Raw genomic sequence first — 27,765 nt, forward strand, 5'->3', positions numbered from 1 at the left:
ATTACATCAGAAGCAAAATGCACCCAGCTATGGCAGCAGTGAGACTGCACATGAACTGAGACTGCAGTAGAAAACAAATGTACACAGAGTATTTCAGGATGTGACTGAGCTGGCCGGCATGCAAATTGTGACAAAAATAAATAAAAGAGGTTCAGAGGTGTGTCTGAAACAGATCCTCTTCTTCAAATGTATCTACTGGGCTAGAAACAGAGTAAAAACTAGAAACAAAACCAACAAAAACAAAAACTCACCCAACCCAACTAACCTACCTCTTACAACTTTTGTGCCATGCTAACCCTTAAAGAAGTATAATACTGAAGAGCTTCCAATTCAATCTATGGATAGGGATGAGAGGTTGATGACCAGAGCAGCTCACCTCATACTGCTCAAGGGCCTCCTTCCTCTCCAACTCAAGTTGTTTCAGTTGCTCCATGGCCACTTGAAGAGCCTGTTCCTTCATCATTCTCTGGTTTTCCAGCTCTTGCTTCTCTGCTTCTGTCATCTGAATGGTCTGTTGCTGCTGCAAATGCCATTTTTCCAGTTCAGCTCTCTTTGCTGTCTCCTCTTCCAGCAATCTGCAACGGGGATTGTGATGTTAACTGCACTTTAACATGAGTTGTATCCATGCATGGAAGCCAAATAATTAATTTTTTCTTTTGGGGAAAGAGAATATAGTTTTTTAAAAAGCTTGGGAAGCAGGGGAAAAGTGATTGTTTGTTGGCTTGCCTTCAGTGTCATGCCAGCAGTGCAGGCAGTCTGACAAAGGGCCATTCAGAAAATGTAGTCAATAATGCAAATACACAACACAGAGCCCCAGAAGAAACAGGCATGCACAAGTTATCTTAATTGTCTTAGGAGGACTGAGTATATGAAGGGAAAAACCACACTCCACAAAGCCTCTGTAAGAGGAAATTTAACCCTTTATCCTTACAGTTTAAACCTGTGATAAAATACAGCAGAAAGTCATTTTTACAAATACTGCTTTATAAAATAAACAGCTGAAAAGCCTGTACAGAGTGATCTCTGTTTTTCACATGCTGACATGCACAACACCTGGAAAAATGACTGCACCTGCTTTTCCAAAACTGCTGAGCTTGCCCTCTGCTAAAGGCTAATCAGACATATTTTAAAAATCATAAACAGCAGCTTCAGCCTTCATATCTTAAGGAAAAATAAAATCTGCGCTGTGTTTGGACTTGAAGTTCCCCATTCCAAGAGGCAAGCAGTCATTAGTAGCAGGGCACAGACACCCACTACTGGCAGGGGGACAAACACTTCTCCGCCTGGTCAAAGCCATACCTGGCCTGAAGTTTCCTCACAGTCTCCTCATCCTGACGTGCCTGTTTCTCATCCTCCAGTGCCTCCTGGAGCTGCTTGTACATTTCTTCCAGTTCACGTACTCTTTGTAAATACTGTTCCAGTTCAGATGATTTCTGAGCAACCTGCTCTTCCATTTTTTGTCTTACCTAGCAGCACAAATTTGGGACACATAAACTACCATTCAACTCAGTTTTCCAATTTTTAAAGGAATTGCCAGCTTTCCCTCAGGCCATGTTTTCAGAGACAAACCTCTTCCTGCTGACTGCAGAGCAGAACTGATAAAATTGAGGCTAGATCTGCAGATGTGGAACTAAGAGCATTAAAAAAAATAAATAATAACACAGGCCACTTATATTGACCTACTTCCTGCAACACAGGACTTCTACAGGGATTCAAACCTAATTTTAGTCAGCTTGATCTTGTTGCTTAGTTTACAGATACACAAGTGAAGGAAGAGAAAGGTTGTGTAGAGGCCAGACATGAAGGTCAGGCTGCTTTAAAGGCACTGTTTTCACTCCCCCTTTGACAGCAGTGTATCTCACACACTTCTGTCTCTGGATGATGGCACAGGATGGATAAAGGGGGTTGGAATGTCCTGCCCCATTGGTCTGCAGGCTGCTCCCCTCAGCTGACCCAAATCCCAGTGACCCAGAAAGGGATTGTATTCAGGAATTCACACTCTGCCCATAAAGCAGCACTGTGTGCATTCATGTCCTGGGATGTCCCATCACATCACTTGTCTACTTCTTTTCCCCAGCTAACAGAACAACCTGACACAGCCCCTGAAGCCTGAAAATCAGTTATTTGGGGAATCCTCAGTGTAGTAGAATAGTAACAGTATTGTAAAGCAGCAATATTTCTTTATTTTTTATATTTGTGTGTGTGTATAATTGTAAAAAAACACACAGCATTAAAAAGCAACAGCTCTGGGAACACATAAAATGCATTTTGATTATGCCTGATTCATTTTGCTTATCCATACAGCAAATACTGGCCTCAGGTTCTCCATCTCTGAAAACTCCAAGGGGAACTTCAGTTTGCATTTATCCTTCAGTCTATTTCTTTCCCAATTTTCCAATCATATTTAAACCTTGAATGCTGTACAAATTGTAACCAAGCTGTTCCAGTATTTGAACTCATCAGTAAAAGTATTTTATTCCTACATCTCAAATAAATGCAACACAGATTCCATTCTCCAGCCTCCTGCAAAACCTGTGGAATCCTTTCAGTGGCTGCCTGTGAGGGAAGCCCTTGCTGAACACATGGCTGCCTATGTGGAATAGCAGCAAAACCCCTCGTGCACTTCTCACCATTTTTTCTCTCTCCAGCTCCAGACTGAAGCGATCTTGTAACTCAACTTGAGTCTGAAGCCTTTTCTTCTCCTCCTCAGCAGCACGAGCAGCTGCTGCTTCCAGTTGCTGGAAGAGAAGGGTGGGGGGTAGGGGGAAGAAAACAAGGAAGAAAACAAATTGTCAAAACTAAATTATTTTAAGGGAATGGAACTTTATCTAACAATTTTTGGTTCTTAAAAAAATGGAGGAAGCCTTCAAAAGCATCAAGGCACCAGTTTGGATTTTTTAATGTCTGAGATTATTCACAGCCTATAAATATAATTTACTATCTTGATTGTTTACAAGACAATTTAAATTTACCAATGAAAAGGCAATTACCTGGCTATCTCCAAGTTTCCTGAGTCCTGCTTTGCTCAAGTGATAGAAATCACTGTATTTCCTCCTCTACCTCAATAGGATAGAAAACTATCATGAAAAACCACATTTCAAGCAGGAGTGCATAGGACTTCCAACAGGGAAAACATGACAGCAAGCACAGAGTTCATACAGAAGCAGAAATGAGAAGCACTGAATTGCCATGGGAAAGCAGAAGTGTCAGGAACTTTGACTAGAATAAGTGATTGTGAATCATCCCTCTAACATCCCCTAAACTGCCAAGTAAGGTAAATAAAATCCTGGTCCATAATCATCACTTGAAATTAGGAGGAACTTTAGGTAAGGCCTGGGAAAGAGCTGCTGATACCTTTCCACCTTCTTGCATCTTATTTTACTTTTGCTGCATCTTGATTTCACATATGGTCCCAGTTTTTCCTTTCGTCAAGATTTCAATCCTCACAAGATTAGAAATCTTCAAGTACCAGCCTAAACTTTACCAGTAGTGAAAACAAAACCATTCTTCCACAAAATTTTCCTAAGAAACTTATCTGATGCTGTTTTTAATATGCTGGGCTGTGGAAATAGCTTCCACAGACCTTTAGTAAGAGCAGGGCACAACAAAAAGATGACAGGGACCTGTTGAAGCAAGCCCAGAGGAGGTGACACAGGGACAGAGAAGCTGTGGATGCCTCATCCCTGGAGTGTTCAAGGCCAGGCTGGATGGGCCTTGGAGCACCCTGGTGTAGTGGAAGGTGCCTCTGCCCACAGCAGGGGGACTGGAACTGGAGGATCTTTAAGGTCCCTTCCAAACCAAACCTTTCTGTGATTCTGTCATGCTCCTGAAGGTACTACCTTGAAACCACCCTCCCTCACCAACCTAGATGAACCAATGAGATGCTCCAATGATTAAAACTGCCAAGCTACAACTTTCACTCTTTTACATGCTTGTAGTACCACTCTGGTCTCAGATGAGAAGTGAAGGAGAAGGTTCAGGTTTCTGGGTTTATGTTGCAGAACACAGCACAGAACTGCTCTCCTTTGCAAGGATTAAATGATGCCAGTGTTTGAGAAGCAGCATTCTTCCTCTGCCAGGGCATTCAAAAGCATGTCATTGCAATCAAATCCAAGATACCTATTTAAGTGAAATCTCCTCTAGATTTCCTTCCCCACTCTGAAATTAAACAAACATTGCCAATACTGAGCTGAGAGGGTGAATGTGCAGAGTCACAGGCAAGGGTGGGTGTCACAGACATTTTATGAAAAATCCTTTCCTTAGGATTTTTTCTCCTGAGAAGCTGAGAGGCCTCAAGAACAAAATGTAAACAATTATTATCTGCTGCTGTGGAATGCAACAGGTGGGTCTGTGATTGGTCTCATGTGGTTGTTTCTAATTAATGGCCAATCACACTCAGCTGGCTCAGACTCTCAGAGTCATGAGCTTTTGTTATCATTCCTTTTTCTATTCCTTGCCAGCCTTCTGATGAAATTTTCTTCTATTCTTTTAGTATAGTTTTAATATAATATATATATCATAAAATAATAAATCAGCCTTCTGAAACATGGAGTAAAATCCTCGTCTCTTCCTTCGTCCTGGGACCCCTGCAAACCACCACAGGTGGGTGCCAGGCCATGGCCAGAGAGCCAACAAGAAAATTATCTTTGTCCACTCAGTATCAGCAATTCCCTGCTTCATCCACAAAACCATTCCCAGCAGGTCAGGTTACTGGGAACTGTGCACTTCAGGGAAAAGCCACAAGTGTTGGAGGGGGGAGAGAACAGGAACACACCATTCCAGCAGGCACAGACAGCACAGAGTCCCCAAAGGCCATGCAAGACCCCAAACTGAAACAAAAAGGGTCACACGTCTTGTGCATGCTCTCACACAAGGAAAAACTTACCTTCCTGTCTGTTCAATGTGCACATGTCAAAATTCCAGTAAAAATATGAAAAAAAATCTATTTTAGACAAAAGCATTTATTCTTTTGGAATACTCTACTGCAGGAGCTACCAGAATACAAACCAGTCCCAGAGTGCACTTTGGCAGATGCTGCATAAATGGTGGCTCACTGCCATCAGCAGCAAATCAACTTCTGAGCTTCCCAGAACAATCCAGTTTCCTGAAGCATTTACAAAGCCCTTTCCTTGAAGAACAGTTTTCTAACTAATCAAACCCTTTCAGTTCCTCCAACAATGTGCCTCCCCCCTAGTTCCACCTAGGCAAAGTGCAGTAGTTCATGTCACAGCCTAAGACACCTTCCTTGAGAAATCATTTTAATCCAGCCCACTTCAAAAGATGCTTCTGGCCACAACTCTCTTTAGTTTACCCACAGTGATTTTTATGAAACTCCCTGGACGCTGCCAAGATCCTCCTGCTCCTTTGGGGCTGCTCTCATGTTGTCTTCCTCCCTAAATATTTTCCATGCACTAAACAATGCAGAAATCCAACCTTATTATTTCTGTTAATGGGTACATTACTTAGCAGTAGAAGGTAACATAGGCTATCCTTTATTGACTATTTTGCATTCTGAATCTTAAACACATGGCAGACTACAGGTGCCAAAATTAAATTTAAAGATGGTTTTCCACTGTCAGACTCCATTTAAGACAAACACAATAATACCTACATCAGGATTGTCAGTGCAAGACTAATTTTAAAAAAGACAAATTTCTCCTTGCAACAAATTGTGACAATGACAAGACTTTAAAATTGTGGGTTTTAAAAATTTTGTTAGCTTTCTAGACTTAAAGCCCTAAATGCCCTCACAATATTTATAGCTGCAAAGATCACTGAAGTGTTTCCTAAGGGCTTAAACTGGTGGGTTTTATTTATGAAAAACTCAAGCATTGATACAGATTTGTCCTAAATGGGAATGCAAAAAACTTACATTAATTTAGGGAGGTATTGGAGACATGTAGAGTAAACAAAGGAAGACCTGGACTGCTCTAGCAGCAGGGACTCAGCAGCCAAAATGTAAGGCAGCAAGTGGGGAGGGCTTGAATTAGAATATTGAGCTCTAAGCTGTTCTCAAGACACACCCCACACTAAAAGTAAGAAAAGCCATATTTTGTTTTTAAAAATAGAAGTTATAGAAATTCATCTGTGAGAAGAGTTCCCATAAACATACAAATACCATAACAAAACTTGGGTAAACTACAGAAGAAAATCTTCATAGCAAGCCCCATGTTTGACATACGTGTCTGTCAGAAAAAGAAAACAAAAAGCCCAGAAGCAACTGAAAATATTGGTCTCTCCTGTCTGCAGACACCATCCACAGAGCTGGCAGGTTCTCTTTCACCAGACTGCTCAGTACAGGGGTTTGAAACAAGCACAGCTGCCCTGGAGGAGTCTGCTCCATGTGCCTGAACAGCACAGAGATGCCCAGCCACAGGCACTGAGCTTTGGGCCCAGCCCAGCCACAGGCACTGAGCTCCAGGCTGGAATCCCGGCACTCCGCTCCCACCTTGCGCACGGTCTCCAGCTCCTTCTGCTTGTTCTCGTTGGCCGCCTGCAGCTCCCTCATCTGCCGCTCCAGCTCCTCCTGCTCCGCCTGCAGCTTCTGGCGCAGCTCCTTGCGCTTCTGCCGCGCCTCCTTGTGCGGGGGAGCGCTGCCCGCCCGCAGCAGGCTCACCGTGCTCTGGATGGCTGCAGGGACAGAGGGAACCGGGAAGGGCAGTGCTCAACTCTCTGGGTAGACTCTTGCAGTGCTGTGCTCTGCTGGCTGTGGGGTTGGGGATTTTTCAATGGGTTTTTAAATCAGAAGCACTGCTGTCAGTCGTCCTAATTCTCATCAGGCTGGCTGTCAGCACAAAGGTGTGCTGACAGAAGTGAAAGGCACTTAGCTCTCAGTGCTGGCTGTGTGCCACAAGGATAGGTCTAACGCAATTGACATAATGCAATTCCACTGCACTATGTCAATTCCAATATTGATTTGTAACAGGCTATGGACATAGGAGTCACTCATACACCCGGCTGCAACAAAAAACCCAACACTTGAGGATTTCTTACTACCTAGACTCAGTGACTTACCAAGGAGTAAAGTGTTACCTGTCTTCCCTAGAGCCAACCTTAAACCCTGAATTCTTACAGATACTCCAAGGGAAAACTTCTCCCAGTAAGACAGTACCTCTCATTCACTTACATACAGTGACAAAATATTTCAGACAGCAAAGCTGAGGAGTGGCAGATGATTTTGGTATTTTATTCACATACCACAACCATGAAAAAAGTCTCCTTTTGAATCATTCATCATACACCTGACTTTGGTGCAATAAACACATGCTGCAGGTAAAGAGGGAAGATGAAAGCCCACAGCCCCAAATATTTAACTGCTGCACATTCTTCAATGGCATTGGCAACAACAGCTTTGCAAGGGCTTCTACCTCACTCTGCAGATGGATGTACCCATCACATACCTGGGAAGGTCTCACAGGAGGAACACCTTTACTGTGGGAATAGAAAAGCAAGCCCTAATTCCCAGCTTTACCCTCAGCTCACCAAACCATGCTACTTCAAGCAGCACTGTACAACCAAAGCCAGTATTTTACAGTGCCAAAATGAACAAGCTTTCCCCTTCTCCCCAAAAGCAATGATTTACAAAACTGCTTCCCTTCCCCATCCCTAGAAGTACAGTCAATATAAAAAACAACAGTAACAACCATTTCATTTTGGTTATGGCTGCCTGAATGGAGGCACCTACATGACAAAAACTGATTTCCCTTATGCGGATCCTGAGTCTCAGACCCCTTAAAGATCCCAAAACAGATGTGCCCAAAACAGAGATATCAAAAAATCACAAGACTATGAATTTCAAATTTGAACAAAGCACTGCTGTAAGAATTCCACTGACCTTAACTTTCACATAACTAGCACTTTTGAAACCTCACCTTGAATCCATTCCTGCTTCTTCTTTTTATCAGAGGCACTGATCTCAAAGGTTTTATCAAGACATTTGATGAGGAAAAGGCATTTCTTTCCATCTTTGTCAGGCAAGGCCTAGAACGGGTAACAATAAAGATTAGCTTTGCAAACACTGAAATCTAAGTTATAAAGTCAAATAGCATTTATGCACTTATGTGTCACAGAGATACAAATACCAGCACTAAGAGCATTTATTAAAAGGGTGTTTATGAGCTGGTGTCATATGAAGTAAAAAAGCTCTGTTAAAAGATACCAGGAGTCAATCCCACACACAAAAAAGGATTCACTCTGATCTTTAGAAACATACACTGGTTTTGGAGTGCTTTTACCTCTACACAACAGTTGCCATCCAGTATGATGTCTCCCTTCTTTTCCTTTAAATCTTCACTTACATAGTAGGAAATAATATTGGGTTTTAGCACAAACCATCGTTCCATCCAATTTTTCCGCTTGTGACCCTTTTTCAGCATGTAGCCCTGTTAAAAGCAAGAGAGCAGCTGAAATGCCTGTCCTCTGCTGAACCATCTGGTCTTTTGGTTATGTAAAGATGTAAAGACCCAATAAAGCCCACAGAAAAGTTACCTCATAGCCCCAAACAATTTCAAAGTTAGTCAGTATTTCAGTTGTACCTTCCATTTCTGTAATCATATTCCCCAAATACTTACATACTCTTGTCTGACAGTTAACTTCCAAAAAAGTCAAATCACAGATAAAACTGAAACACCAACATCAATATAAGCTATGAACAAGTCATATAGAAAGTATACTCTGTATCCAGAGTATTCCAGATTAAGAGGATGAAGAAGTTGGAAAGAAGACCATGGAACATTTTTCTGTAATGGCTTTAATCTACTTTAATCTATAACTGGTGTGTGTGTGTGTATATATATATATAAAATATATATGTATATATATACATATACATACATATATATATATATAGCAAATGTGCTTGTATTAAATATATATATATAAAAAGAAATGTGCTGTGGCATATTGAATCCAAAGATATCTTTCTCTACAGGTCTGAGGGGTAAGAAAACATTCAGAACAGTTGAAGAAGCTTTCTTGTTTAAAAAACAAACCAAACCAAGGAGAAACCCAAGCCACCCCTACACATAGAGCTTATCTGTGCTCAGCTTCTCCAGCCACTGAAACGTGTCCAGAGCCAAGGCCGTGCCTATTCCCAGGTGCCATCCCACTCCCCTGCTCCACACCAGGAATGCACAGCTTTGTCTGCCACCCCCACACTCGGGGCTGAGATCTGGCTGGTTGCAAGGTCATGTGAAGGACTCCTGCAGCTTCAATCTTTCATGCTTTGCACAGTCTAAGTCATAGCCAGGGTTTTTTTTCCTTTCCTGAATTACCAAATTTGCTTTCAAAGCCAAGTCAGACTAATACTTTCCCCTCAAATTTCTGCAACATATTTACCTATTATTTCAGTACCAGCTGCCTTTCACCTTCCAAGAACCCATTGAGAGCTCTTGAAAAGCAGGAGCTTTTTCACACCAACCATCACACAAAGGACACATCTTTCAGAACATTAAATACCACAAATTTAACTATTGCTGCTACCCTCTGTAAGCCTTACAGATCCAGGATGTGTTCAATAAAAAGGGTAGCACGACGCTTGGTTATGACACCATGTGTGATTAATTAATACCTTGAAGCAATTATGTGATTACTGCAATAAACAGGACAATTCTGTGAATCAACAAGGTGTGAGGATACTGAAATCACACAGAACTCTGCCCTCCACCAGGCCAGTAAGTGTCCAAACTGCCCAGGAGGCACAGGGCCAAATCTTGACACAAACTATTTTTAAGTGCCAAGGAACCATTCAAAGGCACTCAGACATCCTTGAGAAAGAAGCCCAGGCACCAGGAGAGGAAAGAAAGGAGACACAAAACAAACAACAAAAATAAAGGTGTGGGGAAGACACACAATGCACTATCAAAACTGAAAAGAAATCAGATTTCCTCACAAGTTTCAAGTAGGATTGAACGGACACTGGTTAATTTATTTTCATGGTACCAAACAGCAGAATGACTTCATTTTGCCCTCAACTGACTTTACGTGTGTGTGTCCCCAGCCCTCACCTCCAACAGGCAACCAGCAGTTAACAAAAATAGACTTTTGCATTGTTCTGCGGGTATTCTGAAAGAATTTCCTGTGCCAAGACCTTCTGATGGTTTCTTCAGAACAGCTTAGGAAAGCCTGCCAAGACATCCTTTGTTTCTCTCCTCACCAAGAAATCAAAGATGAAAAAAATTCTCTTGTCAGGTAAAAATCAATTTTAAAGAGCTGTCTAGGTAAACTCTGCTGTGAGCCCTCAGGTCCCTGTGGTACTTCAAATTCCCATGAAAGAAGTGCAGTTTTTAAAGGCATTCCTAAACTGATAATCCAGTCACTGGAAACCTGTAGAAAGAAGTTTGCTAAGAATACAAAGGCCAGCATGATTTCTGGAGTCAGAGTGCAGGTAAATAAGTTGTCAGTCATGTAGCCTGCTAAGCAGAACAAGAAGGGACAGCCCTCTGGAGCTCTTGCACACCTTTCTGCCCTGCTGAAGTGGGGCACTTGAGAAGCCAAAATACCCTGGTCCAGACCCCCTTGTTTAAACATAGAGGTTGTGTCCAGCACAGCTACATTTCCTATAGCATAACTGAAACTATAGAAAAGCATTTCCAAAGACTGAAGAGCTGTAAACAGAACTGAGAGCATGATGCAGCTATTTTGTGAACTAACAAGCAGCTGGTACTAGTGTAAAAAAGGTAATATTTCAAGTCAGAGCCCACTTCTTTCACTTTCTAAAAGCAAACTCTCCCAAGGAGCAACTCATTCATAATACTGCTACAATTACAACAATCTGAACAACAGGACAATTTCTTTTATAAAAATAAGCTCATATTAAAGAACCCTTACAGATAATTTACCAAATTTCCTCCTGTTCATTATTCAATAGGATAAAGAAATTTAAGCACAAATTGAACATTTTCTAACTAAAGCAATAAACAAGTATACTTTAAAACATTGGTTCTCTGTGGTTCCTACCTGCTTGAGTACATCTAGAATCAGCTCATTAAAGACCTCATTGATTGCCATGGACACTGTCTGTCTGTCCATTCCTTTACTGAACTGCCCACTCCCGATGAGCTCGATCAGCTCCCACGCCGAGAGTCCCTCTCGACTGGTGTTGAGAGCAACCTTGTAATGGTCAAACTGCTCCTGCTGCCAGCCTGCTCCCATGGCTTCCGTGATCTTCTTCAGTAAATATTCAATCTGTGCAGAAACACAAGCAGAAATCCATCATTTGCAGAAAAACACATTTGCAAGTGTTTGAGAGCTGTAAAGGAAGCTTCTCCAGAGACTCCCATTACAGCAAGTTTCCCATGCTCACATGTAGGCCCCCAAACGTAGGTGGTTCAATTAACAAAGGTTTTAAACTCCTGTCCCAGCTGAACTCTTCACTGCCAAGCCCATCCCCTCAGCTACTCTCTTCACATGAAAACAAAGAATTGAACCTGACAGCCTCATTTAATATTTCAGATTCCTACAGAACACATGGGACCTTCCCTGCAACAGCTTCCAAACTGTGAATGACTGAAGGGTGAGAAAGCAAGAAGCTTCGGAAAGTATTTTGTAAGAAAAAAAGCAAACAAATAAAAAAAAAAAAAAAAAAAAAAAAAAAAAAAAAAAAAAAAAAAGAAAAGAAGGCTGTTTGGACTAGAAGTAAAATGAAAAATGACCATGGTATGATCTACACCTTACCCCTATTCTCTAGCTCTCAAGAACTCCATCCCTGGACACAATACTGACAGTTGTATCAAAGGAAATAAAAGAAATCTTTCACATCTGCTTTTGTTTCCCAAATAAATTCTCCTTGTCCTTCCATCTTTCATCACTCTGCAAGCATTACCATGCACAGGACAGCAACAACCAGTAACACCAGTCAAAACAAACACAAGAATGAAAAAGAAGCAAAGAAGGCTGGGGCTCTTTAGTCTGTTTTTTTTCTGTTGGTTTTAAACTCATCAATGTTCATTTGCATTATTTTAAAGTAAACCCACCTGCAGCTTTGAGGACATGCAAAATGCTTTTAATGACTCTCTAAATGAAATAATAGGTGAGGCCCTTCCTGCTACAACTCAGAGATCTGAATCTAATAGCTGGTCTAATAGGCTTTTGAGTCCCTATGCAAGAGATCTGGGAGTACAAAGAAATAAAGAAGTGTTTTTGTCCCCCACACGTTTCACCACAAGGACTCCCAGGCCTCAATATATTGTGGCTGCTGTTTCCCCTCCAACAGCCAAAACCCTTCCTTTCCCCCATGCCTGCGGTCAGGAAACACAAGTGTGCAGTAGCACAGTAAATCCCAAATCCCCAGAGGGATGTGCTTTTCCCACTATTTCAGCTCAGTGACTCTTGGTGTCACAGCCCCTGCTCCAGGGCATGTGGTAATGCTGCAGCAAAAGGAGAAGCTGCAAAGCTGCTGCAGCACCAGGAGGAAAGTCCTGCTCCTCTGAATGAGCTGGAAGGGCACACACCTCCAAGTTGTGCCTGGCACATCCTCCTCAAGTCTCTCTTAGGAGAAGACAGCCCAGCCAGGCACAGAATGTGCCTCCAGAAATTGTGGAGAGCATTGTTTTTCAGGTCAGCCTTACCAAGTAAGACACTTCAGTAAGTTTTAGCCCCTCGTGCAGTTCTTACCAGCAAAGATAAGGTCAAACAGAGGCCTCTGCAGAAGTGGCATTCCAATTCAGTCTTTAAAATAAGCTTTGCTGATTTTCACTCTCCAAAATCCTTACGTTAAAAAGACAATTCAAGGTTTTCAAGCATTGACTACCATAAATCCTCAGTATTCAGTTACTGGCAGGAAGCAGCTTACTTCCTACTCCAGACATGTTTTATAGGAAAAAAAAAAAACCCAACCCAAAAAAAGCGTTCACAGAGTGCAAGAACAGGAGCACTGAAAAGCTGTTTCAAACCTCCAAAAACCTTGATTTTTTTACCCATGTTCAAAACACATTCTGCCTGTCTGCTCATTCCCTTTGAGCAGTATCAGTCCTGAACTATGATCCTGGACTTTAACTGGAAAGAAAGCTAAAATAATTCAGACTTAATTAGGTAGATAACATATCTGCCAAAATGCTACAAATAGTAATTAAAAAAAAAAAAAAAAAGAACTCCAACTATAAAATTCATTGTTCCAGAATTTCACAACCTCTTACACTGCTTGAGGCATGGCAACTTAAGGTCTCAAACTCTCAAATTCCTTTGGTTAATTATCTAAAAGTATCAGGTCTCACCTGCAGACAATGGAACACACACACAAAGAGCACATCAGAATAATTTTTCCCCATCTTTGCTCAAGCCATATAAATAAAATGTGGATCAAACTAATGGTCTGGAAATGATGCAATGCAGAACTCTTGGCTAGTACATGTTATCATAGAATACACTAAAAATAAGTCAACGCATTGTTTCCTTTACTGTCATTTGTACACACTTTATCTTTTTTTGGTTCATAGATTAGATTTAACCATTTAAGTCTGTCAACCCTCACCTACAAGTCACTTACATGAATACAAATATACTACAACCTCACCAAAGTACATAAAATACTCATTATTTTGAACTACATTAACTCTTCTTAACTGAAAAATGGCCTGTGCATGTTACAATTCAATTTCTAAAATTAAAAAAAAAATAAAGGTTTATCTTGAATTCAGTCACATACGTGGCTAACCAAAGTTGCCAGAAAAGGTTTATCTGATCTATCTGCTCAACAGCAACAATGACTTTTGCACAGTATGAAAATGGAAGTATGAGGTAAATACAAAGAAATAAGTTGCAGCAGTGTGAAAGCAAATAGCAACCACCCATTAGGTGCTCAAATGAGGAACCCTGAGAGCAAATGACATTTCCCCTCCTCCACAGAGACATGCCAACCCAGCAAATAACTGACAAATTAAGTCTCCTGTCTCAAACATAAACTACTCTTGTGGCTAAAAATCAAAAGTGAAGCAACGTTTGCTGCTATTTTAACAGGGCCTTGCTTTCAGGTCAAAAGTATGCAAAATACAGGTGCAAAAATACCAGGGAGTTGTTAACACTACACACACCAGTAGGGACCCACACTACCAAAACCAGCTTCCATCTCAAACTTTTCAGCCAGAATTTTGCCAAGAGAAATCAAAAATAGTAACAAAGAACAGAGCTCTAACACGAATCTGTTTGGGAGCTTGTTTCAGAGGGCGCTTTATTTTCCCCATGTTTCAGTGTCTATTTGCTTTCCTCTTCCAGGTACTCCTGCTTCCACAGGGACTGAAGCATCAGATTTTTCACAAATATTTCTGATTATATGAGTGGGTCTCTTAGAATGAGAAAAAGAATGCCAAGGAGGTCTTCATGCCCAGCAGAGCACAGCAGACAAGGCTATTCTGGTTCACACTATTCAAATAAGGTTTGTGATATTAACACAGCAGATGTTAAAAGTCCACTCACATTGCACAAAAATTTGTGGGAATGTATGTTACTGGGCCACAGCCTTGAAAGCAGTCATAGCCCCTCTCAAAGTCATCATCAACTCATTTTCTTCATCCCATCAGAACATCACTTACTTTTAAGTCAATAATTGTTTCTTCCTTTCCACCAGCAAAACTGTATTCATTATCCAGTGTAAGCCACTACCTGCTTTCTTTTTTTTTTAATATTTAATCAGTGTTAAGTGATGTATAGTAAAGGTGAACTCAAGAAACAACCTGCTGTGTGAGCTGAAAACTACTTCATGCAGCAGCCAAGGAAGAAGGCAGTGAAATGGGAATAGCAAGTCCTCCTAACCAAGTGACTAAAAATCTTCCTAACCACTGTCATCAACTTTTAGAGATCATGAGTCAATTAAAACCCCACACAAGCAGCTTTCATTCTCTTTATATCAGTTTCAATGTCGTTTCTGAAGGGCCAAGGGTCAATTCCCAGTATTTCATTCATTCTTTCAGTTTCTGGTACTAGAATGCACAACAAGGAAGCGAACATGGCCATACAAACACACTCCAAAAGAATCACCACTGGATCAGATTCTCACCTCCCCAGGCTAAGAAAACATCACCTCATTCTGACATGCACAAAAAGCCACGTAAGAGTTACTCATCTTAGGAGGATTAGAAATGCCATCTGTTAATAAATTTGAAGAATACAGGACAAGTGAAAAATGACTGTACAATTTTTCCTCACTAAGCCAAAAGCAGCAAATATGTTTGGTTTATTTGAAACAAACTGTGAACAATGGATTACAACACTGAGTATGCAGCTTGCAGTGTGTGTATCTCTGAGTTTCACCACGAAGAATGGCCCAGAAACACAACTAACCACACACCACAGCTCTCAACGATAAAGCATTCCCAAGGCTGCAGTCACATGTCCAGAAATAAGAAAGGGGAAGTGCCTGAAAACCTTTTTATGAAACAGAAAATGTCTGGTTAAAAATTACCAAGACACACAAATGAGTCTGTAACAACTAAGAGGTGACTTGTAAGGAAAGCTCATGACAAAGAGAAATATTTCTCCTCTTATGGATTCAGTTTCTCTCCACCTTTTTTCCTTCTCATGGAAGAGGTAATGCCAGCAAGAGCTGAAGGAAACACACACTTGGATGTCTGCATCTCAGATGATCTAATGGAAAATCTGGCTGTGGGGAGGGGAAGGAGCTCCCAGGCAGTCCCTGCTTTCTGCCTTAGCACATGAGCACCTTTGCAAAATAGACATTCATGGATCTCTGCTCCTTCCCAGCTCTTCCAAGGGCTCTCAGCTGCCCACCAGTAGGCAGCAGAAGGAACACTGGAGTGCAAGGCCATTCCCGGCTGTGCCCACTGCCCCCTGTAACCGTCTGTCTCTGTGTCTCCTGTCTCTGTTGTCACCTGACTTCTCCCTGTAACACAGAGGGATCCTCTCAAGTTTGAAGTCACATTCCAAAACTGCACACCCCACCCCAATCCCTTCCCCACACTGGATTTACAAACCTTATCTCCCTCAAGTGCAGGGCTAGCATCCCACCTTCCAGGGCAGGTGAGGAGCACGGGCCAGTCCTGCCTCTGGCTTTCAGCCTGGCCTCTGCTGAATAAGCAGCTTCTGGCCCTTGCACCACCTCTCCACTGCTTTCAGATGCTCTCCTGGTAGCTCCTTTCCTCACCCTGCTCTGCCTAAAGCTCTTCTCAGCCTGCATCTCTGAATCCTTTCCAAAGTAGCCTCTTCTCCCTTCTCTGGATGAACTGCAGCCATTCCCCACTTGCTGCCCATTGAACCCTTGGGCAGGGAATCAAGACTTACACTTTGTAGTACTACACTTTGTAGCTGGGGGTAACAGCCCTGCCACATTCAGCTGTCCAAAAGGAAAGGCCCAGCACAGCAGCAGCAGTGCAAAAGTACATGACATGGGCAAGAAGGAAAGACAGTGGCTTCAATATTTAGTCAGCATAGTGCAAATAAGGTGAAACTGCACTCAAGCAGGAGGTTTTTTCAGATATGAGATATGGAATCTATGAAGTGACAGCAGAAACCACTTATCTCATTTTAAAATTGTAAAAAGAAAGGAAAAAAAAAAAAAAAAAGGAGGAAATTCAGACTGCATGTTTCAAAGAGCAGCTGCTCCAAGGAGGAAGAAAAGGCATCCTTACAGCCACATGAAGTTGTGTTAATACATTCACTGGAGACAAAAAGAAGTCTTGTAATTTTCAAGATAGGATGCAAAAATCTTCAAGGGATCACCCTTCCAAACTGAAAGCACGTGGCAAGTTTCTCAGTTATTTATAAAGTGGAAAAGAAACAAACAAACAAAAAAACCAAAACAAAAGCCAACAAGTGGAAGGGAGGCAGGAGGGGGAACAGCTGGATGCCACACAAACAGCTGGATCTCTGAGCCAGAACTGCAGAGGATGGTGTGTTGCAATATTCTCAGCCAAGGATTAGAGCAGGGTAGGGCAGGAGAGCCTGCTCCCTGGGTGGGAAGGGTAGTCACACATGAGAGGTTTACACTGCTCTCAGCAAAACATCAACAGAACAAACAGCTGGGCTTCCATCCCCCTCCTCCTCTCCTTCACTTCACAGAAATCCCCTCGCTGTACACATGACCTGCAAGGCATTTTGTAAAAAAAGGCAGATACAAAACATCTGAGAAAAAGCAAAACTGGCTGAAACTGAGACTTTGCATTTTTACTTTGGGAATTTTGTGCAGAGAGCAGATGAGTAAATGGGAAATTTTCCAGAAGTACAGAGAACCTGATGCAGGAGCAGTGCAAAGCAGAAAGGAGTGAGTTCAACAGGCAGCATTCCTGCAGTGGCTGATTACATTACCTGTGTGGTCTGAGGGAAGGTGGAGTGAATACAGGCATTGTATATGATAAGAACAGAGCAGCCTTTCTTTATCAGTCAGGCTCTGTAGGCTTTCTTTAAACATATTGCACAATTTAAATCTTGCTGTAATCAAGGAGATGCAGATACAGATCCACAATCAGAGTTTTTAAAATAATCCAAGTAGAAGAGCAGTACAGGTTAACCTGGACATGAAGGATGGGAAGGAAAGCAAACAACAGCACATACAAAATCTGGGAATCAGGAAATTCTCAGCTCAGTGCTGACTCTGCAGCAGATCTGCCAACACTCTGCCATTACCTGGCAGCAGCCACAGAAGGCAGCACCAATCTGGGGCTTCCTTGGTGGAGAAGGAGTGGGGAGCAACACCCCAGAACTGGCAGGGCTGAAGCTTTTAACCATGCCAGCAATGCAGGAGATGTGAAATGTCTGCCCACAGGTAAGCCAGGCTGCACAGCAGGACACAGTGACAAACCAGAGACATGGATTTCAATCCCAGTTTTGGCATCTTTTAGTGGCTCTGACCTACCAAGCCAAATATAGCAGCACTAAGAAAGGAGGTGTCTTAGCTTTTATAACCATGATCCCTGCTTCCCAGAACCAACAGAAACAAATGGGACAGCAAGCAAGAAGACTGTCTCATTTCTCATGGGAATACAGCATGCCAGGTAGAGCCTTGGCATGGGTCAGTCTGGCAAAAACTAGAAATGTGCAGAGTGAAAGTGTCCTGCTAAAAAGTGAGTGAGAAAGCAAAACTGAAGAGTTTATTTTGATAGGAGAGCTATCTGTACTGGAGGGTTTGGCACAACACCTTGGAGTCCAACAGTTATGTTGTGAGTACCATGTTAATCAGACTGTTTTGATCCCTGGCTGTTCAACACTTGCAAATATTTATTATTCCATCCTCCAGTGCTGAACTGCAAACCCCTGAGATTTGCATACACAGTTTTGCAAGGGGTTATTTATGCCAACAGTTCTGATCTTTCTGCTTCTTTCCCCACCCATCCCGAAGGGGAGATACCAAAATCTTGCTCTAGGGTTAAAATACCTATTTGAGTGCTGCCAATACTTGTTCATGAACTGCCAGTATAAAGAGATCTCTCTGGTGTTATTCCCTCTGACATTTCAAGCAAGAGTGTTCAGGGGCTGGCTGGTTTTATCAGAAACAGACACCACCAGAAAATTTTGTATTCTCCTGTCAGGAGAGTGACATGAGACTGAAGACTCATCTTGCAAGTCACAATAACACAGAATATGAGGGCATTTTTTTTCAGAATCACATGGACCTTGTAAAACTGTAACTACCTATAAGCAAGTGCAGTGATTAAAGATCACATCCATGCATATCCTGTTTAGTCCAGCCTGCTTAAATGACAGACACACAGAGCTATCAATATCTCAAGTATCCTGTGGAAATCCCCATATATCCACCCTGGAAGAAGACAGAGAAATGCATCCTTGGCCTTACAATAAATAGTAAAAGAGGGGAATAAAAGTTTTAAATTAAACAATATTTCCTCTTAAATCTCTAGAAAGTATCACATTTAAACCAGTTCAACTGAGACATTTGGCAAACTGGAGTTAAAGAGCTTAAATTTTTGTTTCTTACCTCCTCAGGTACAATGATTAAAGGGTATTTGTCCTCTGACAAGAAGTTAAAAATAACCCACACTTTAAATGCATCTTCATCACTAATCAGCAAAGGACTTTTAGAGAGGTTCTTTTTAGCACAGAGAGTCCAGCACATCCTGTTGAATTCAACTTTGTCAAAGTTCCCTTGAACCTAAAGAGAAGAAATTGAAGAACAACAAATTGATATGCACAAATGGCACAGAACAGCAGACAGACAATGTTTGTCAGGTTTCATCATACAAAAAGCAGCAAGAAAATTGCAGTTTGCATGAAACACCAAGGCCCAAAAAGAGCACTGTAACAACCTAGCCTGACTTCCTGCATGGGGTAAAATAAGGAATTCCTCCTAGCAAAACTGACATCCAACCTCCAATTTCTGGTTGAGTTAATTACACTCTGACTCCATGGAAAGGAGGCTACAGTGCACTCTGTGTTTCCTCTGGCACATTAGCTTCAAAACCACCTCCAGAACTCAGTTCCAGCTGCCCTCCTATTGCACTGGCTTACTGAGATTTTATATAGCAAATTTGGAAACCAGCATAGCCAAATCCACATGTGGATATGCTAAAAGCAATATTGGAGCAACAACTGGGAAGGACCCTTAGTATGTTTTTTACTTCACATTACTCAAACTAACTCTTCAAAAATATTCATAAACACAGAATAATTTTTTTTCCTCAAATGCTAATCCACTTAAAATCTTTGCTTTTTCTCAAGCTTGCAAACATTCACCTCATTGATACAAAAATCCCTCTTGTTTTCATTATCCTTTATCATATCTAGCAGCTGCATCTACAGATCTGTGAATTATTTATACAGGTAAGAGCTCTCATTTACTGTTTTATTTTCAAACCTTTGTTTAAGTTATACATTAAACCTATTTATTATCTCCCCATAACTTAGCAATGCTATTTCTTTACCAATGTGTTACTGATTAAAGCATGTTGGGCACTGTAATGGAAGCCCCTTTGAGATTCTGTAAGACACATCTAAGGAACAGGTTGTTGTACCTCTTGTGGTAGTGAGATCAGTAATGGTCAGTGGTTTTTTTAAAGATAAGCCAAACCACAGATCTCAGGTGCCTCGAGCACCAATGCAAACTGTCTGATTTCCTGCCTAGTCTGGCAGGCAGTCAAATACAGTGACCACACCACACTGGCTCAGTCAGTGGCAGACATGGGAAGTCGATGAACTGATGTGAGTGGAGAGGAAAAAGAGGGGAAAAATGATAAAAAAATAAATACAGAAGTAAACAAGAAACCAACCTGATGACAAGAATAGTCTCCAGGCATAAGAGTGAGATATCAACAAAAATCACAGACTTTGCATGCTTGCAGAGGCCACAGCTGTCCTTTGAATGAGGTGGCAGCTGTAGGAGCCAGAGCTGCTCCAGCCACAAGCTCAGCGTCTGTCTTGTTTGCACAAGAAACACAGATCTTGAACGAAACACCAACTGAATGGACAAACACCCTCTGGATGGAGGGCTAGAAGTCAGGATTCCTTCTCTGTTCTATTCACCAGCTTCACTCCTTGGCTACTCTTGCCTGTGCTTTTTCTGTGTCTCCTCCACCTTGCCCAATGAACCAGGACTTCTCTTCTAGAAGTGCTTTTCCCGCCCTGCCAGTGAGCAGTTCCACCCAGGAAACGCCCTGGGGGTGGCATGGGTTCTGCTACCACAGCAAAGCAGGAGTGCAGCCCCTCAGACACTCCTGTCAAAGCCCAGGTCACCCACAGCACGTCCCTGCCACCAGGACTGTTCACCAGCTGAGCAGGAGGTTTCAGAGCCATCTTACCACAGGGGAAGAGGTCCCACAGTGCCAGCAATCCCACTTTAGACATGTAAACCCTTTTTTTCAGAATCCAGATTTGGTTCTGAAAAGGATTTTGTGGGGCCCACATGTCATACAGAACAGAGACACTGTTTAGGAATTATTCAGGACAATAATTACATCAGCACACAAGCCCTGGCTCTCCAAAATAACAGTTCCAAAAATATAACAAGCATTGGTAGTGTAACTTGCACTCATGAAGTTGCCTGGAAGATGAGATAACCTGAGGTTTGAACAATGTCTCCTCTCACCAGGACTGTTCCCTGCTCTGAATAAGGCCTGCTGTAAAATGACACCACTGCCATCACTGAAAGGGAAACATTTCCAATTGGGATTTAAAGGCAGACATTGTAAATAACAGAACATGCTAAAATATGGTTAAGGAACCAAGTAAAACAAATTATGAAGACACTATACTGGCAAATCACAGCTCCCTCCTGAAAGAGACATTTACAGGTTTTGTTTCTGACACAAGAAAATTCTAGACAGATGTATCTGCTGAGTAACAAGATGCATAACACTGGAAATCATCAATCAGACGGTACTAATTACTCAAATAATTTACTGAAATTACCTATGTGAATAAAGGAAATTAGTTGCAGCAAATATACCTCACTTAACTACCTTGTCTTTCTTCACAATTGTCCCTTTCTTGATGATTCCTTGGTTCTATATAAGGAAGCTTTATTGCAGGATAAGTTAGCACCAAAAAAAAATATTAAGAATTACAACTGCATTTAAGAGTACAATACAAGTTATTTCCAAAGGTTACAAAGTCCTCTCAATAAAATTCTAAGTCACAGCTATACAACTATTTTAAAAGAAATTTAAGAAATCATCCATAAAATATTTATGAATGTCTTAGAGCAAATATCTTAAGATCAAAAAACCTTTCTTGAGCCAGTGGCTCTTGCTTGAATCAATTAATTAATTCACTGTATGGAAATTGAGAACTTCCTGTGTATCTGGGGTATAAAGCATAACTCTTTTTTAGTAGCTTTGCTTACTAGAATATACTAAGAGCAATTTTTCTACTATCACCCCATCTAAAATAACAGATTACGCCTTGGAAAAATAAAGAAGGAGTTTCTTGTTTGCTTTTTTTGTTTGTTTGTTTTAAACAAAGGAGACACGCAATGAATCAGTGACTTCATCCCACTGCATGTTGTCTTTTGGCACTGATGTAAACTCATCTCTAAAAGAAGAGAAGTCACAGACAAGGTTTTTCCTGTCCAAAAAGACAGCCTTCTGTCCAAACAACTTCACTAATTTTCTTATTTACAAGCATTTAGTCAAGATCAAATAACATCAAGTTATAGATAATTTAATCTTGTTCCTTAACACTTTCATCTTTTAAGATTAACTGATGATATGGATATATCAGGCAATCACTGGAAGCCAGATCAGTATATGAATAAAACAAACCAAGAAATTATACAGTCATGCTCTTCCCTTTCATACCTACTTACTTACATAGCCAGGTCTGTAATTTTAATATAAAAGTGTTACTTAAATGCCATTTTGCTCTTCATTTTCATAACTATTCTCCCTAGAAACACCCTTTAACAATAAAGCATTTTTATATTTGTAAAAGCCATACATATCTCTTTTGGGTTCTCTTTACTTAATGGCTTCCTACTGTCTACAAAGAGCATTAACCCACTGTGGTTCAGCCTCTCCCACTGTAATCCTTTGGTCAAAATAAATTAAGGCCTATTCTTTTATCCTAGAATTTGAAAAGAAAGACTGCTTGGTCTCCACAGGATCTCAGACAGCCAAGATGAAGCAGAAAGGCTATCACAACTTCTTTGGGACAAAGCAGGATTCTTCAGCATCAAACAACCAAGACATTAAAGAGTTACCTTGACGTGTAATAAAGGCCATCAACTCCCACACATCAAACAGGACACTTGGCATGTCTCTCATACTCTTTGGGTGGAAGAGAAACATAGACCAGAGAGGCAGAGAAGCTGATAAGCTAGATAGAAGCTGCCAGACTGCATTATATATATCACATATTCCACCACTATTAAATGGAGGAGCAGAAATCAGCAAATGGGGCTGAGGAGTTTGCATCATCTGCAGTTGCTGCACTAGACTTCTCAGCAGTGTCAGTTCAGGACTTCTTCACATAATGAAAGAGAGCAAACAGCTCTGCATCTCTGCAGCCACAACATCAAAGTTTGAGGGTTTCTGGGGCTGGCCCTCAAGTGTACAAGAAATCAGTGGTGTTGAAGCTGCTGTTTCCACCATCATGTGAGCTGCTTTCACTACCCAGCCCAGTAGGTGAACAGAGGACAGAAAAAAAGCAGGAAGATCATTGTTTGGGGCTTCCTCACTTTCCAACCCAGTGAGCACCTATTTTACAACATGATGGAGAGGAGAGGGAGAGCCTTGCTGGCTTTCCGGAGTTTCTCCTGAAACAAGGCACAACAGAAGACTGACTAATGCTCAGACATGAAAGGAAAGAACTTGCAAGGCAGAACTTCACAACACACCCTAATGTCACCCACTGTAACCTTCTGAAGGGATCTACTTATTAAAGTACTTTGTGACAAACAGTGAAGATATTTTTACCCTTTCTGTTTGCAAAGGAGTCTGTGACAATAATCTGTTGTAGCTGCAGTATAATGTGGGACAACCTACAGCTCCCACTTTCAGATAAATTCAGGCTGAAGTGCTTTATTGTCACAGCACATGTCACAGTTGAGACAGCCACAATACACAGAGCATCACCACACAATTTCAGAAGGCTACAAGCCTCTGCCCTTCTTGTTCTTTAGCACAACCTTTTAATACTCCTCAAGTTCATGCACTGCACCTGTGAGCCCTCTCTTCCCTTTGGTGATTGGTCAGTAACCCCTCAGCACTCCCTGGCTCAGCACCTCCAACACTGCTCACCTGCCTTTCACAGCTGCAGCCCATTGGGGATGGGGCTCAGCCACAGCCCCACTCCCAATTCCCACAAACTGTGTGCCTACTCTTTATTAATATGAGCACAGTTCTGCATGAACACAGTTAGGCAAGGGCCAGATATAACAGGAAATACAAGATGTGGAGAGCAGTGCACCCTTCCATTTTTAGGCACAGGCTCCCCAGAGTAGCCACACCATGGGGACCTCACAGACACACTCCCAACCAGTGTCTCCACACCAGCAGCAGCCTCCTGCAGGCACCAGCTACCACAAAGACACTCTAACAACAAAAGCTGATACAAGAAAGCACGAGAATTCAAAACTTACCTTTTCCAAGATGAATTTGTTTAGGTAAGGCATGTAACCCTGATTGGAAACTGGTCCTTCATCATCGTCCCTAAAGTGCTCTTCCAAGGCCACTGGATCATGGGGAACATTTAACACTGTGCACAAGTTGTGAGAAAGGACCTGAGGACAAAAGAGAAACCAGTGACACTGCTGTCAGCTTTAACCATGGTGGGTTCCCTCCAGAGCAGACCTGTGACTCCAAAACCATGTGCAAAGTGACACTTTGATGTCACCGCAAGTTCTGCCCCACAAAGTTTTGCAAAACATAACTAAAAAATCCTCACTTGATGGTTTCAGAGAGCTGACTGTTACAGAAGCAATGTGAGCAGAGAGGTCCAGCCCTAGAGAGCTACAAATGCAGCTACACAAGCTCCCCTTTGTACATATATCCCCATGCAGCTGAAAACCAGGAGAGGCATGCAGGAACACCAGAATAATATTTGCAGGGTGAAGTCAGATAGCCATCAAAACAACCACAAACACCTAGCCCTTGAAACTATAAATATTTATTTCTAGTGAAAATGAGTAACAAAGAAAACAATTTAATATGTAGCTTTAGTTTACAAAGAAAAGACTATTCAGATTAAAGCATTAACTATGGATTTCTTTCATCTGCTTGCTTTTGGGCTGCTTCTCAACACTGACCCCATGGCTCAGCTGCAAAGGAAAGTAATGTTACAGAAAGAGGAAGGGTTTAGGTGTGCTTCTCAAATTTTTATTTTAAAAAGCTATTTGCATGAAGTATGTCACGAACTCGACACCCACTAACACTCATGTCTGTTCTTGAGAAATGACCTTCAAGAAGAGACTACACACTTGACTAATTTTAAGGAAGTACTGAATTACTAAAAACAAACTAGCCAGCACACCTCAAGCTCTTCAGCCCTAGCTGAGCTTTGCAAGCACAGACCAACACCCCAGTACCAACAGGAAGGCAGAGCCCGGCCAGGAGGGACTCCTGTGCCACCAGCACTTCCCAAAAAACAGCAAAGCACCATCATCCCTCCCCCTGGCTGTTCACACTGTCTGGGGTCAGGTCACACCTGTGACAGGCTGCCCACATCACCCCTTGGCATGATGCAGAGCTGAGCCTCTGGAGATGATGTACCACCAACATGAGCTGGGTTAAGGATTTAGTATTACACACCCTGGCAGAGTTTGCACAGAAAAAAATGCAAAAAAGGCAAAAAAAATACAGCTAAAAAAAATTACACAAAGGTAAAACAGATCACATCTTTTCAAAAAGGTATGTTTTTATTTTTGCCATTATTTTTTAATTGACAACTACATGGAATGAAGTGCAACTGACTTTTGTGGGTTTTATATAGAATTTTTTAAAAAAGACCAAAATTATGCAAAGGGAAAACAGTAAAAAAAACCAAATGTGCAGAAAACTTATAAGCATGTCTATTTAGGTGAGTAGACATAAAAGATCATCAAAGATGAAGTAGTTGTAAAAGAAGAAGTGAAAGTCTGAAGTTGTCAAAGCCTAGGAAATCAAACCAAAGCTACACACTTAAAATGTCTGGGCTTTCCCCCACCCACCTACCCCCAAGAAAGAAGAAAATGTACATTTACTATTCTGATGCATTATAAGGAGACAGCAGAATCTAAGTGTTAGTTAGTTAGTTAGTTAGCAGGAAACATTACAAAGATGGCCCAAGATGTATATTCAGTTCAGAGGAGCATTCCTCTCTATATACCTCCAAAGTTAAACTTGCTTTCAGAAAAGGAGACATTTCCATGAGAAATACATATTTTCACAGATGTATGCTAACACTAAGGCATCAGAGCTAACAAGGTCTAGAATTTTATAAAGAGTTAAACAACAGCATCAGCCATAGCACAACAAAAGCTGCACTTCCCAAAGCAGCAAAAGAGCATTTAGAAGTTATCATACTTCACACCACTCTCCATCAACACTTCAATCCATCCTTGTCTCTAACCAGATCAAATATTTGAGTCCATGTGATTTACATATGGGGTTGGGGGAATGTACTATCATGTGTGCTTCCCCTTCTATTTAAGGCTTCTGCTGTTATTTATAGAAGCCTGAGGGATTCTTCAATTTCTGAGAGAGAGAGAGAGATGATCACTGTTTTCCAACCACACTGGAGTTGCTAATACTATAACTAAAAAAATACTCAGCTAACAAAAATATTCTGAAAGCATGACTGATTTCAGCTTACTACCAAAGTAAATTAAAAAGTCTTGATAAAATACTTTCTTATCATGTGCTTTCTACATATTTGTCTTCTCCTTTTTTTGGTGTGCTTGGGTTGACAGAAACCTAGGTGCTTTCCACATCAAGTGACCAACTTACCAGGAAAGAATTCCACTTTCAATGATTTTTTAAGATGTGCCTTATCTGCCATCTCTCTGGTGCCCAGGGCTCTTTTCATAACTCAGGAAATTCCTCGGTGCCTGCCAAAGCTGCCGCTCTCTAACGCGGCCAAGCGCCAGCTGAATTCTTCACGTGCAGGGTAAGCCAGAAAAATTCTGCCCCGAGGTCTCCTTTGCTTTGGTTTTGTTCTCTCAAATCACATTATCTGGACCTGAAGATACTCTATGTTAATTAACCATTTTAAAAAACCCCAACAAGCAGCTGAGCACCAGACTAATTGGGGTACAAAATAACCTCCTTGCCTTGCAGAAGCTGCATCAAGCATGAGGAAGTTTTGCAGCAGTCAGGATTATTCCCCCAGTGCCCACAGGGCTGCTAGGCAGCTTTCTCCTTCTGCATTTATCATGCTCTGGATGCCACATTTAACAATTTACCTTCTTGCCAAGGCCAGTTCCTGCCCCAGCCCACAGACTCATCTCTGCTGCAGCACACGGGCACAGTGGGGTCCCCAAACTGGGGTCTGAGACAGCACAGGCAGCCTGCAGGGGGTTCATGACACCAGTGCACTCCAGGTACAACAACTCCTTCACTTTCAAGGGAAAATTGTTAAGAAAGATGCCTGGTGGCATCCCATCTTTCCCTGGGAACACTGAAAGTGTTCTGTTCCAAATACAAATACAAGCAAGCTGAATGCCAAAGGTCATCACAGACTCTGGATTTACTTTATTATGCCCTGTTTCATGCTGCTTTACCTTCAGGTCTGCTCTGCCAGAGCTGCTCCCCTCTTGGGTTCCCTTTTTCCAAAACTTTCAGCACCTGTTGAATTGTTACCATCTGAGTAGTTTCATTTAACCAGGTCCCAGAAAAGTGATCTGCATTTCTACAGAGAGAGGGAGAAATGCTAGACTACTTACTGCTCAGTGACAAAAATTTGGCCCAGATAACAATGGGAGCCTTACCAGGGCAGACTAATCCTGCAGCAGCCATTGTCAGCTTCTCGGTAGTTTTCTCTTTTTATTTTCCATCTTTCAGGGGGGTCCTCACACTCCCCTGTCTCTTTTTCAGATTTTAAGATGTTGGCATCCCGGATCCCGACAGCTCCATTCAGTGGCTTTGTGTGAATTCATTCCAAGACATTCTTGGCTCATCTCTCCCTAACATCCATGTCAGCAGCCAGCCAGCCAAAATAAGGCTACTCACAAGCACTTTCCCTTTTTCTTTTATGACCAGTGCTAAAAGTAGCATCATATGAGCTCCTTGTCACAAGCACCAGGTCATTTCATCCAGGGCACACCGTACACACACCACATCCTGCATCACCACACCCCCAAGGTCCAGCTTCCTTATCCACTCAGGCAGCACATACCCCACCTGGAGCCTCATTATTCAACATCAGGGTTTCTGAAGCAGCCTCTTTCCCAGCTGG

The 27,765-nt window shown here is 41.8% G+C and overlaps 1 protein-coding gene across 3 annotated transcripts in view; it reads right to left on the bottom strand.

Moving 5' to 3' along the window:
• Positions 1 to 27,765, bottom strand: part of SWAP70 (switching B cell complex subunit SWAP70) — a 36,379-nt gene that overhangs the window by 3,387 nt on the left and 5,227 nt on the right. For 2 of the 3 annotated variants that reach the window (XM_059474087.1, XM_059474088.1), the window contains exons 2-10: positions 23,975 to 24,115; positions 18,881 to 19,054; positions 10,957 to 11,184; positions 8,235 to 8,381; positions 7,872 to 7,980; positions 6,449 to 6,630; positions 2,631 to 2,738; positions 1,300 to 1,466; positions 377 to 575 (exon numbers count right to left, since the gene is read on the bottom strand). In XM_059474087.1, the coding sequence (XP_059330070.1) occupies positions 377 to 575; positions 1,300 to 1,466; positions 2,631 to 2,738; positions 6,449 to 6,630; positions 7,872 to 7,980; positions 8,235 to 8,381; positions 10,957 to 11,184; positions 18,881 to 19,054; positions 23,975 to 24,115 (1,455 nt within the window). Of the gene's footprint in view, positions 1 to 376; positions 576 to 1,299; positions 1,467 to 2,630; positions 2,739 to 6,448; positions 6,631 to 7,871; positions 7,981 to 8,234; positions 8,382 to 10,956; positions 11,185 to 18,880; positions 19,055 to 23,974; positions 24,116 to 26,318; positions 26,342 to 27,765 lie in introns of those variants that run through there. The other variant, XM_059474089.1, reaches the window with a different exon arrangement.

The sequence above is a fragment of the Ammospiza nelsoni genome, chromosome 6 (genome assembly GCF_027579445.1).
Source record: "Ammospiza nelsoni isolate bAmmNel1 chromosome 6, bAmmNel1.pri, whole genome shotgun sequence".
In the NCBI taxonomy this organism is placed as follows: Eukaryota; Metazoa; Chordata; class Aves; order Passeriformes; family Passerellidae; genus Ammospiza; species Ammospiza nelsoni.